Raw genomic sequence first — 13,765 nt, 5'->3', positions numbered from 1 at the left:
CAGCAGAAGGGAGGTCCCCTAGGGGAGGAAGAGTGTCCTGCTGGAAGAGGCTGCTGTCTCTCTTCTGGGTCTTAAACTTGTGTAAGAATATTTTAGAGGTCTATAGAAATAACTGGGTGAACTTTGAAGAGCCCAGAGGCCCTGAGCACTGCAGTTGAGGCCATAAGCCAGTTAAATACAAACCAGTGTTTTTCATGACTCTACAGTCCCCACAGTGATGTCTGGAAAGTATTGATTACAAGCTCCAGTGATGTCTGGAAAGTATTGATTACAAGCACCATATTAGGAGAGGCAGAGAGAGGTCGCTGAAGGAGTACCAGGAACCGCTGTCTTCCTGACACGTCAGGATCGTGAGGTGGGTTTGGTGTCCCCTTTCTGAATAGAGGGTGGGAGGGCGAGTGGTGAAGGAGTTCATTGCCATCCCCTGTGCCCACCCACCTCACCCCAGAGAGGCTGAGGAGTTCACAGGCCCTGAAACTCCAGCATTGAGAATCTACTCCTGGGAAAGGGGGGAGTCATCTGCTGGACCAATGTTGTACTGGAGGGCCAAAGAGGTTTCCTCTCTTTGGGGAAGAAGTCAGAATGCCTTGCCTAGAGGGTCAAGTGGGCAAAGACTAAGCTCAAAGCAGAACTGCTTTGTGTGGGATCACATAGCCCCCCGTGGCTTGCAGTAGAGGCCATGGGAAATCTAGTGGGAGGTCCTGTTTATTCAAGCCAGGTGGGGTGAATGAATTCATTGCTAGGAAACCTGATCGCTGCTGGGCAGGATGGAGTGTTGCCCAGAATCCTCGTGTCGTCCACAGACACACATGCAGGACCAGAAGCCGAAGGGTCACATTTCCAGACAAGAAATGGACCCCAGGAAGTGGTAGCACAGCCAGCAGTTGCCACAGTTGCCATGTTGGGTCTCTGAAGGATATGTGTCAGCATCTAAGGGACAGTCACTAAGATACATTAAAGGGGCTGAACTGCTGCTGATTGGCTTAATACTTTGTTAACACTGTTCTGGCACTAGATACTGTATAGAAATCTCAGCCAACAATTTTGTATTGATAGAAAAAAAAAAAAAACCTTGAACCCGGTGTTGGCACATTGTAACTACTATGTTTTCTTTTTTTGAGTTGGAGTCTCACTCTGTCATCCAGACTGGGGTGCAGTGGCTGCTCCCGGCCACTGACTGCAGCCTCGACCTGCTGGGCTCCGGTGATCCTTCCACCTCAGCCTTCCAAGTAGCTGAAACTACAGGTGTGTGCTACCACACCTGGCTGATTTTTTGATTTATTGTAGAGATGAGGTCTCACCAGGTTGCCCAGGCGGGTCCCGAACCTGCAGGCTCAGGCAATCCACTCACCTCAGCCTCCCAAAGCACGAGATTACAAGCTGAGCCACTGAGCCTGGCTACTACTATGTTTTCAAAGGTGGAAGTCGCTTTCCCCATGTGGCTGGCCAGTGTCTCTGTAGATAGTTCTGGAGCCCTGAAGTGAGAGGCTCTTTTGAGGTACCTTGCGTTCTTAACTTCAAACCTTGCCATAAAGGAGAGGGACCCACTATATTGGCCAAGTCCATGTCATTGAATAATTTAGCTCATTAACCAAAGGCTAAATAAGGTTCGTGTTTATTCTTCAACATAATACATGTACATGATTGTCAATATATCTTCACAAGGCAAAGAAACAGAGTTGAATGAAACTATGTTCAGAAATAGAAAACATACATGATATATGCAATCACCACATTAAGAATCCATTTTTATTTCTCGTTTACCCCAACAAACCTCATCAGAAGGACTCACCAATGTCTGTCAGTTGGGATGGCACCAAAATACACACTAGTCAGCACTTTGCACTCAGGTAACAGATGCATTCGGCTCTTTTGAATGGAGGTGAGTTATAAGCCTTCATGGAAGGTGAAACTGCCCATAGAAAGACCACTTATGCAAAACATAGCCCACTAAAGTGGAGCAAGGCGAAGGACAGAGCACTTCTAATGTAAGAAACTAGACTTCAACTATGCAAGGAAGTTATCTTAATTTGGGAACCCAACATCTAGCCAATCCCTTTAAAACAGAAAGAAATTTACCTTCTGAAAATAAATTTGTTTTATTTCAGAAAAGCTTTAGAGGAGCATCGTGATGGATAAGAAGGTAGACTTTGACTCTAACTTAAGAAAAAGAGAAAGTAAACAATTAGAAAGAAGCAAAGCGAGATCCTCGTGATTAGTGAGATGTGAGCTTCAGTGACATTGAGCCCACGTGGCCGGGCGTCAGAGAACTGAACAAGTCTGCTGACCACAGCATGCGAAGGGTCCTGCTGCTTCCTCTTGCTTATGCTTTCACAGGTGGATTCTCCAACTGAGGTTCCATCGTTTGGCATCTGGTGCCAACTAACCAAGCACACATATGCATACTGCACCCCTGGTCAACAGCCGGGGGAGGGGCAGCAGAAGTGGACGGGACAAAAAAGGAATGAAATAAAGAGCAGAATTCTGTTCCTAGTATCAAATCCATGTTTTGATTCTAAAACAAGAAAAAAATTGCTATACTAATTTCCATAAAATGGCTGAAGATGTAAGTATTCACACATCTTTCCAAGCATATTCACACCAAATGGCAGCATGCCTATTTACATTTTTGAGGGAAAAAAGCAAATTAATGTCAGGTCAGACAAAATGCAACTAAAAACAAACCTCTGGTACTCAACAGACATAGACATGTTACCCAATTTCAACCTAGAAAGCTTTCCCCATGTGAATTCAGGTGATACTCCCTTCCAGAGCTTTTTCTGCAACATATGGAGGCCTGAACCCTCTTCTCTAGGATTTTTAAATAGCAATAGATTCTGGGTAAGTGTTGGTGCCTTCCCAACACTTTGCCCAATTATGAATTTGGGCATGCATTTGCCTTCGTAATTTGTGTGGTTTATTTCTCTCCAGGCAGTGGGAAGTGTGTGTTGGTGCTTAATCTCCTCCAATTGCTAAAATCATGGGAGTTGCCCAGTGAGTGAGCGAAACCATAGTGTCCATTAAGAGGGCAGAGGAGAAATGCAGTCTGGCAGATCTGAATGACATCTTTGAAAAATAATGACAATAGCCCTTGTCTAGGCAGATGCAGCTTCTCTGGGCTATGCTCACAGCTGACTGGATTCTTCAGCTTTACAAAACCCCCTCTTTCCGCTAGAGTGACAAACCACTGAGTCACTGTGTTCACTGGAGCAGCCACACATGGGCGTGGAGTAGGGACAGGATGAGCACTACAGTGACACTCTTCTGGTGCACGTAACTCTAGACTGTAATCATTGACTCTGCAACACAAACCATCCCCAGAGCTCATACAAAGGCACCCACTGGCCTGGAGATGACTTCCCATCCAAATGTGGAAATTTAACTACAGATCCAAACAAGATCCATTTTCAAAGTAGAGTCTCCTTTTTAAACCTCAAAACAAAACAAAATCACACCCACTAACTGCAGGGTCATCAGTGGACTAATTTGGCAAAGAAATCATGCCTGTATTTGGTCTGAGTGTTCTCTCGCATGCATGGCAAGACCCGGGGAAGTTCATCTGCCAGTGTGAGTAGAACGGAAGTTGTAGCCTGCAGGTCACACAGAAGACCTCCACTCGACTTGTAGAGAATCCATGCCACAGAACAGAACACACCCTTCCATGGGGTATTCAAATCAGACCCTGTGTCCTACTTAGCATCTGAGTGAATGCCAGTGCTCTGTGGTCTAACTAAGTACTAATGCATGCCCTGGCTTGTATTTTTCCAGACTCAGTGAACAGCATTGGCTAAAGATAGCACAGTAACAGAACACTTCAGGCACAGGGATTTGTGTGTGTGCTTTTTTTTTTTTAAAAAGAAAACTAAATTAAACATTTAAAGCATAGCCTCATAACAGGAACATGAGAAACCAGCCTTGGATAAATGCATAGCCAAAGGAGAAAGATAAATGCATCATAATGTAAGAGAAAGACTGGAAAGGAGTGGGTTTTACAGCTGGCAAGACCACAAAATTGGCATGTGGCCTTCTCCAAATTACACATTTCCTTCTATCTCTACTTCCCCGTTATCTTAAATATGAAACATATAGTTATTCACGAGCATGCTGGAAGGATTTGATGGGCGGGTCTGAGAAGTAGCGGAAAAAAGGGACACAAGTTCAATCTGCCCTCACTGATGCCATGCCGAAGCCATTCTTCCATTGCTATCATGACAACAGCAGTCTTCGCATGACTCATGGCTAAAGAGAAAGGCATTATATAGCTGATCTCAACACAACAGCTACCTGGAAATGGAAAATGTGAGAAAGCTCCCAAAGATGAGGGAGGCTGGATGCTGAGCATGTAAGGGAGTTCGGTGGGACTCTGCCTCGCCTCTTCACATAGAAACAACACATGCATTTCACTCCTTAAAGTCCCATATGCCACCTGAAGCAGGGCCCATTTCCCTTATTAAACCTCTGTCATGAATGGCACATGGCTCAGGAATAAGAAGCTCAGCTCTACCGGGTGTCATACTCATGTCCCACAGGTGAGCTGATGGTTCCCCTCACCTTTGACATCTGGCTGCTGTTTCTTCACAGCCACTGAGTCACATGAGACTACATACATGAGATTCTTGGTCTTTGTGGACATATGAGTTTACTCGGAAACTTGAGAGCTATTTCTCAAGTCACTTCAACACTGGAAGCCAAACACTGTCATTCCATCTCTTCTTGCTGACAACTGGGGCTGCAGGAAAACTCTTCTGACTGGTGACATTATCCCAAAGGTCACAATTTTAAGGACTAACCAAGAGTTATTTCCCAAGTCACTTCAACACTGGAAGCCAAGCACCGTCCTTCCATCTTTTCTCGTTGACAACTGGGGCTGCAGGAAAACTCTTGTGACTAGTGACATTATCCCAAAGGTCACAATTTTAAGAACTAACCATAAGTAGATACCTTTTGCACTGCCTCTCAAAGACCTTAGTGTTTCATGGTGATGTTGTTAGTCAGAAGGGAGCTTGAAAATGGAATCAGCTACTTGGAAGAAGTTGATGTGCTAGGGAGACAGCTCAGAATAAATGGAAGGTGCAATATCTGATGTCCCTTGCCTCAGAATTCAAACAAGACTTATGTTCCAGAAAGCAAATTATGTATCCATTGAATTCATCCACTTTCAGACCAAATCAAAATGATAAAGTCTAAAACACTAAGTGTTCAAGGGTGCCCCAGACTTAGAATTTTTTTCTGGCAATATAATCACCCCTTGGAAAGGCATAATCCAATGACTGGAGGCAGTTTTCTCCCTCTAAATGCATCCCAAAGGCTTTTAAAATCTCCAATAAATCTCAAGTATGATTGCTGTAGTAATCTTGGAAACAGCAGACATAATGCACTCCCTGCCCCAGTAACTCAGATCAAAAAATGAAAATAAAAAACTCAAGACAGCAGGAAAACATCTTCCCAATGCTCACTACCACGGGGTGTGGGGATATGTCTGTGCCCCCAGGACCACGGTGCTGTATCTCCCCTGAGCTGGTCGAGATACTCTAGTTCAAGTTCAAGTTCAAGTTCAAAGGCTACCCCTGCTATGGCCGCCAGTCATCCCAGGGGTCAAGGCATCAGAACTGCTGATTTTTCCAAAAATCTTCTCAAAGCAGCAGCAACCGCAGCAGTTTTCCTACAAAGCAAACAAAATGTGAATCTTGTTAATTCAGCAGGGCTTTTAAAATTATAATTAGTTGGTTGTGCCCCTTAGGAAAACCACAGATGATTTTTTTTTTTTACAACGTATGTATATGTGAAAAAAAAGAAAAGAAACCTCCTGATGGATTTCACTGCTTACCAGAGGTTTGTTTTTTTTTTTCTTTTTAGTTTAAGCAAGATATTTTAGTACTATTTGCAGTGTCAAAGGATAAGTCCTCTTTGTTTCATCTGAAGTCCAGCTCCTTTGTCCATTGGGTCAGCTTGATTCCAGCATCAGAGCAAGAAAGTGGGGTCAGGCGTGGGAATATTTCCATTTGCTGTTCAACCACATGTGACCTGGGATACCTCAGTGCTTGCTGCCCTCCGTCATTCCTGTGGACCTGGGGAGCAGTTCTACATTTATGTCTCACAGGCTAGCAACAGATTCAATGGAGGCAACCAGAAACAGCACACCACCAGGTTGATTTGGGGAGTGTATCAAAAAGCCTCTAACAAATTGCAGGAGATTTACATGCCTCAGTTTACACTGTGAATTATACCCTGTTCATCGGGTCTGGAACTCTTTCTTTTTCCACAGGAATAATATTCAACCACCAGATTTTTAAAATCAATATTATCTCAAATTTGGTTTCCCTCATAATATATCCTGCCATAAACCCATCTTATCCTGGCAGGAAATATCACTGTGAAGAGTAATCTTTCTTTTTAACTTCTCAAATGAGGTTGCTCCCAGAGTTAGTAGCTCAAATTAAAATTCTAATTTTTTTTTTTAAATAAGAAAATAAATAAGGAAGCATGCAGATCATGTGGATCTGAAATGATTCTTCCTTAGCCTGTAGTGAGACCCAGGTGAGTTTCTGTGGTCAGATGGGGCTGAAAGAGGCCAGGGATGGAAGGTAAGCCAGCCCACGAGGTCAACAGGAGGGGGCTGAACCCTGTTCAGGAGGTCTCCTCAGGCAGTCCTAGCAGAGGTTGTATCTAACTGTGCCAGTGGGAACAGCCCAAATACATCTGTCTTTGTCCTCTGCACACTGTCACTGCTTGGGTTGTGGCTGTCTTCCATTACAGTGGGTTCAAAGCTCTCTCATTGGCGTAGAAGGACTCTATGCCCTCCCACCGCCATTTCCTCCCATTCTTCCCCTGCCAAACCCTGGCGACAAGTCTGCCTTGGAATGCAACCCCCATCACACTGTGAGTTCATTCTCACCAGGCCTCAAAAGTGTCTCCAGTCCTTATGGTGGGAAGGTGGTTTGTGGCAAACCCTCGGGGTTTGTGGTCACTAGGGACAAAACTGCTTCTGGGGATAATGGGGAGGGAGGGGAGAGGGAGGGAATGGACAGGCACCACTGCCTGTGGATCTAGGCACTTGAGCTCAGGGTGCAGGCACCCTACTGAGTGCCACAACCCAGGCCTGGGCATGACAGCCACAACCCAGGCCTGGGCATGACAGCCTTCTCTATGTTGTCACAAGCAAAAACATTACCTCCTATTCTTCTTATAACATTAATTCTTTGCCATTTTTGAGAAACAAGAATGGTGTTTGTAAATAGAACACATAAGCCTTCCTGGTGGCATTTCATAGATTTCTAAAAAAGTAATAGACTCCTAAGTACATGAGTCTTCCTACAAAGGCAAGTGTTTTCCTAACACTGGTTGGAGACCTGTATTTTGATGTACCGATTTATTTATACCCTATCATATTCTACAAGAGATCCAATGCTGCTTTCAAGAATATACACAGTCAGAAAAACAAAAAACTCAGGTCCAGAAAAAACACAGATCAGAAGGAAGGATGAAGGCCCATGGGCAACAGGAACTTGCAAGTCTTAAGCCCCATGCAGTTGTGAACATGAAGCTGCAAAAATGGCTGTAGCCCTCCTGCCTGAGATGATGGAGCTGACCTGATGGTCAAGGGCCCCAGCAGGACACAAATGTTGAGACTTTTCCAAGTTCCCCATAGGAAATGCACGATTCTTCCTCCGTCTCCTCCTCTAGGGCATACATTAGGCTAGATGGTATTCATGGTAAAACCATCTCTGAATAAATCCATCAGAACCCTCAGTGGAGCAGAGTACACACGTCTGGATGTGTGTGTGAAGGAGTGTTCCTTGGGTTCAGAGAGCAGGCCAGATCAGGAGGCAGCTCAGGGAGACAGCTGAGAGAAACACGCTCTACTGTTTCCTAGCTGCAGGGACTTGGGGGAGTTATTTAGCCTATGAGTCTTTCCGACTCAGTTTCCTCATCTCTACAAAAGAGGGTATTACTTCCTCTGTTTTCCCACGTTGTAAGGTCTCCCTGATACAGTTTCTGGTTTACTGGTACCTACTGAGCTAATTATTGGGTCCCTAGCCTCAGGGCACTGCTTGGATGATCTCGGGAACCATTCAACAAACCTAGAAAGTGAGACTATCCCCAATCCACAAGCTTTTTCTATTAAGAAACAACAGACTCGGGGTGCAAACACAGCAGCCTGATTTTGCGAACTCCCACCCAACTAAAACACTACCTGCTTCCCACATAGCCTGTGAACAAATGTTCAGTTTCTTTTTTATCCTTGTCTCTTTAGGCTTGTACAAATACCTCTTCAGGAGAAGACCCACCACCAACCTTTCAAACAGGAGTCTCCTGTAGACTATTTGGTCACAAGGTCCTGGGCATCAGAGCTGTAATTTCTCTTCTTCTAGGGAAACCAGAAGATGTTGGAAGGATTAGGACTGTTTTCATCAGCTCCTGACTTATAAGAACACATAAAGAGACCATAGCTTGCTACTGAGTAGAAAATACTCTTCAAGAGAAGTTCTTGAAGTTTAAAATGCCGACCGCCCCCGGGAGATCCAGTAGCTGCCCTCAGAGTCCAGCTCAGAGTCCATTGTCCCCCAAAGCCCCATCACCATGACCCTTCCTTCTCCTCTAGAGTCAGAGCCAAACAGCTCAGCACCTAATCACTTAATATTTACACACGTGTGCTTTATCAAAACTCACTTTGATAGAGCACAAGAGCCAATACTTGTGATACTGGGGCTACAATTACTACAAAAATGATTTAGGGCTGGGCACCTTGACTCACGCCTTGAGGCTGAGGTATGAGGATCACTTGAGGCCAGAAGTTGAGGCTGCAGTGCACTATGATGCTGCCGCTATACTTAAGCCTGGGCAACAGAGCAAGATCCTATCTTTCAAAAAAAAAAGTCAGACATGGAAAAGGTTTCTTCCAAAAATTTTCAAATCTGTAGATAAGGGCTATTTAAATGCTGCCAAGAGATTCAAGAAGACAGAGAAAGAATCTCCAATTTGGAGATAGAGAAAAGCTGTGGCATTTAATATAGGTCTTAAACAATCACTGGGGTTTGGGCTGCTCTGGAAGGAATAGTAGGGACAAAACTGGGGAGCTGAGGACATATTGGAGCAGGTCCTGAGTTCTGAGTGGGTTGGACCAAGATTTTTTAATCAGAAAGTAATTATGGAAGTAATGATTTGACGGAGTAAGGAAGAGAATGAATGGATGCTGGATTTCAGGGTTGTTTTACTTGTTTATTGAGAGAGGGGAATGAGCGAAGGTTATAGCACTGTGCATAGAAAGGAAGGGTAGAAGGCTTCTTAGGTCCAGGAGAACAGAAACCATGTCATACTTGCTCAATTTTCCTTCCTCTGGCCCCTGAGAATTGATGAATTCTGCAGTAGGTGCTTGCTGAGTTCTAGTAGGTTTGTAGCTTAGGAATGCTTTGTCCCATCCCAGCTGAGAGTATTTTCTGATGGAAGATGGTCACATATGGATACTTGGGGACATAAGACAGGCTAGGAACCACTGCATGTCACCTTGAGCATAATGCAGAAGGTAGAGAACTCCAAGACCTTAATTTCTAAGAAAAAATTCCTTCTTAAATTTAGTGACCAATTATAGGCAAGCTCAAGTGTTAAAGAAACAGAAGTGCTTTTAGGCATGAAACAAAAGAGGTAAATAAAAATGTATAAAAGGTTTTTAATAGAATTTAGGTTGAAATGGTAAATAGTTTTGGACCAAAATTAAAATTTCAACATAAGTAACCTGGGCAACATGGTAAGACCTTGTCGCTACAATTAAAATTTTTTAAAAAGCTGGGCATGGTGGCACAGCTACTTGAAAGGTTGAGGAAGAAGGATCTCCTGAGCCCAGCAGGTCTAGCTGCAGTAGTTGTGATCGCGTGCCACTGTACTCCAGCCTGGGTGACAGAGTGAGACTCCAACTTAAAAAAAATTTTTTTTCAACATAAGGTAAATTCTGATTTGATAGAACATATCAGAACCAAAATTATTCCAAAAATAAACCTAGTGAAAAATTTTAGTCTTAATGTTTCATTGAAAAATAAAATATATTAAGTTTAAATACTGGCTTTCAATAACACTAAAAGTGTACACTACAAGAATGGTCCCAGAAACATCAGCCAGGTCGCCTGCACCCAGCAGCCCATGCCTGGCAGGACAGCAGAGTGAGGAAGCTCTGCTTGGAGTCAGAGCTCAACCCCTGTCCTTAGTGCCCTCAGCTACATAATGGGGATAAGAATGATGACGGTTTTGGGAGTTGGGATGAGAACTAAATGAGTTAATGTGTGTAAAGTGGTTAGAAGAGTGCCTCCACAGGACTGCATAATTATAACTTTAATAATAACTAGATTTATAAAATGGAGTTTGTTTTTATAAAAGAAACCCATCACCATTCTTGAAATATTTATTTGCCTTAGGTACCAGCAGAAGAATGGAATAACAAAAGGTGATTTTTTGGTGGTTGTTGTATGTTTTAAAAAATATTTTTAAGCACTTTTTAAACTGTATAACATCATTAATTATCTGCTGTGGTTTCTATATTGTGTGCCACGTCAAAGTGTATTTGGACACCAATAAGCTCAGATAAAAATACATTGGTGGAAAATTGGCTCAAAATAGGCTGGTAACCCTAATAAGCAGTTTATGTAGTCTGGGTGAGGTACCCACTAGGTAATAAGTCTATTTTTACTTGACATCAGTACCAATTATCAAGGAAAGGTATATTCAGACACAAATAAAACACTGCTGATGCTGGATTTAGAAGTAAGGTTAATTTCAATAAAAACGATGTGGAAAAAGTGAGTACCTGAAGCACAGTCATTCCAAGGCTTGTTGGTCAGTGAAAAAAAAATCCATTCCAAAACCCCAGGGAGTGTGGAGGATGAGGAGCAAAGGTGGAGGAAGTGAGAATGCATCAGCCTGAGCAGCGCCAGGGTGTGGCATAAGCCATGCTAACTGATGCACACAGCAGACAGGCCCTGGTAAGCCTGAAGGCATGAATGGCTTGTTGCCTCTATGTGTATCTGACCCAGTTGAATATCCTAGTGTTTGGTAACATTACTTAGGTATTACATATCTGTTTCTGAGTTATTTATGTACACCACAACTCTTTGGATAGAGACACATGAAGGAGGCAGAGAAGTCACTTGGGAGGCTTTGTAGTAATTTAGGCTTTATATCCCAGGCAGGATAACTCTGGGAATCGAGAGAAATTGACAGACTCCAGATGCAATTTGGGAATATAATGTATACAATTTGAGATAAATTAAACACAAGATGGGGCTATTGAGGGAGAGGAAGGAAATGCCCAGGGTCTAGTTGCCCAGGGTCTGGTTGAAGCTACTCCATGGGCATCCTTCACTAGATGCCCAGGGTCTGGTTGAAGCTACTCCATGGGCATCCTTCACTAGAAGGATGGTTGAGGGGGAGGTAGGGTAGAGGGAGATGAATTTGGTTTAGAGCTGAGAAGATTCAGGTGGAAACATCTCATCTATACGTGGATCTATGAATCTGAAGCTTAGGAAAGACATCTGTGCCAGAGAGACAGATGAAGGAACTGGAATATAAATGGTAATTAAGGCAATGGCAGTAGATAGAGATTTCACTGTAAGAAGTTTCTGTAGAGTGTGGACTCAGTACTCTCAATACTCAGTCTAAGGTTTCTGGTAAGAGTGTCCTGTACATAGACTTGTATGCATATCTGGATCAGGCTGAGCATTAGAGTTAAGATTTGGTGCATTAGAGTTAAGATTTGGTGCTCAGAGCAGAGCTAACAGGTAAGCATCAAATTTAGAAATCTGAATTCTGTTTTAACAAGGCATATTTTCCTCACATGGGGCACCAAAAAAAACAAAAAGGCGTATTTCTCTCAAATAAACATTGGCATATGTCGCTAAAACTTTATGTGTTTATAGGCTATATATATGTGTGTGCACACACAATACAATGATGTAATTTATTTTATAATGGAGATAATAATTTAATAAGAAAAAGTTATTGTGAAAATACTCTGTAAAACAACATAATTTACATTATTTTAAAAATACAAATTTCTCAATAAAAAGTATCTTTAAGCAATTTAATACTAGCAAAAGATTTGAAGGCTGTAAAAAAAAAGGAATTAGAAAGAATCTTCTTTAAGTTTAAGATGACTGTGGCATCTGATTATCAAAAGATAGGCAGACAGGAAAAGAAGAAGAAAAATAAGAAGTCTTGGTTACCTGTGCGTTAAGTCTGGAGTGGAGCTTGTGGTCTGACAACCAAGGGTGCTTGAGAGCTTCACTTGCACTTATTCTCCAACTAGAGGAAAATCCAGAAGGCTATTAGAAAAAACACACCAAATAAGGCCTGCACCTGCTATTCAACCTCAGCTCTGGCCTCTGCCTTTGAGAGACCAGATGGCCAAATGCCAAATTCACAGTCAATTCTAATTCTTTCACTGGAATTGTGTGTTATCAACAGTGGTGTAGGCCACCGTCAAATCCAATCACAATCAAGGTAACAACATTAGTGAGAAAAGCAAGAAAAATAATCAAAATTCTTGTTAATAACTGAACATCTACTTTCAAATATAAATAAGCATGCTTGTGATATAAAATCTGAGCTTAATAAATTGTACTCCTATCAGGCAGTTGAAGAATAAATGTATATTTATTATTATCAGAACAAAATGGTACCATGATTTCTAATGATTGCAAAAGTAATTCCTGTATTAAAACTTTTGAATAATAAGTATTATTGACTTTTGAATTAAGAAGATTTGAAGAGTTAAATAGGCAGGGAAATACAGTTAATGTAATTATGAAGAGAGAGACCATCAGACACTTTTGTGAAGAAACAATATCCTTTTGGAGCTAACAAAGGTTTATAAAACTTTGGAAAAATATATAAGGAAGAATAATACAGATTATATGATATTCTAATTCTAAGTTCTATAAACTTGTTTGATACACTAACATGTATTACATTAAAACATAAACTTTCAAAATAAAAACTTTAAGTGACTACAACACTCTGAAGTATGCTTCTGAAAAATATCAAGGCAGTAGTTTCAAGTAGTCATAAAGCTTGTTTGTAGAATTGCTTCAATATAATCTTTTCATCAGATACCAAATACTTAAGAGATATAAGTATTTATTTATTAAAGTCAGTGTACTTGTTGACAAGATCACCATGATAGAAACCAAAATGGGCAAAGGTATTTTTATTTTGTTGATAGGGGTCTCACTCTGTTGTCCAGAATGGAGTGCAGCGGCATAGTTTACCTCAGCCTTGTCGTCCTGAGCTCAGGCCGTCCTTTTGTCTCAGCCTCCCAAGTAGCTAAGACTACAGGCACCACCACCAAATCTGGTCAATTTTTTTTTTTTTTAGTGACAAGGTCTTGCTCTGTTGCCCAGGTTGGTGTCAAACTCCTGGCCTTAAATGATCCCCCTGCCTCAGCCTCCCAAAGTGCTGTACAGCTGTAAGCCACTGTGCCTGGATGCAAAGGTAATTTTAAAGACACTCTTGATCTCTACCAAACTCAAATGAAAGTGTGGTTTTGCTTAGTATCATAAATTTTCAGTATTGTATCCCAGAGTACTCCAACAGCTGATTGAGCGAAAAAAAATGATGATTCCTGCACTCCAATGTCAAACTTTTAAAATCTATTAAAAAGCCGGGCTCGGGTGGCTCAGCCTGTAATCCCTTACCCTTGGGAGGCTGAGGTGAGTGGATTGCCTGAGCCCACGGGTTCAAGACCTGCCTGGGCAGCGAGACCTCATCTCTACAATAAATC

The 13,765-nt window shown here is 42.3% G+C and overlaps 1 protein-coding gene across 1 annotated transcript in view; it reads right to left on the bottom strand.

Annotated features, from left to right (window-relative positions):
* Window positions 1-5,502: 5,502 nt before the first annotated feature.
* MYLK4 (myosin light chain kinase family member 4) overlaps window positions 5,503-13,765 on the bottom strand; it is an 81,406-nt gene continuing 73,143 nt past the window's right edge. Inside the window, exons 10-12 of the mRNA XM_008054210.2 lie at window positions 12,210-12,288; window positions 8,296-8,368; window positions 5,503-5,662 (exon numbers count right to left, since the gene is read on the bottom strand). Of these exons, the coding sequence (XP_008052401.1) occupies window positions 8,321-8,368; window positions 12,210-12,288 (127 nt within the window). The 3' untranslated portion in view covers window positions 5,503-5,662; window positions 8,296-8,320. The remainder of the gene's footprint in view (window positions 5,663-8,295; window positions 8,369-12,209; window positions 12,289-13,765) is intronic.

Source organism: Carlito syrichta, unplaced genomic scaffold, assembly GCF_000164805.1.
Source record: "Carlito syrichta isolate Samal-C Ts95f unplaced genomic scaffold, Tarsius_syrichta-2.0.1 Scaffold289250, whole genome shotgun sequence".
NCBI classification, from domain to species: Eukaryota; Metazoa; Chordata; class Mammalia; order Primates; family Tarsiidae; genus Carlito; species Carlito syrichta.
The sequence above is the reverse complement of the archived record's forward strand: the minus strand, read 5'-3'. Positions and strand labels throughout refer to the sequence as shown.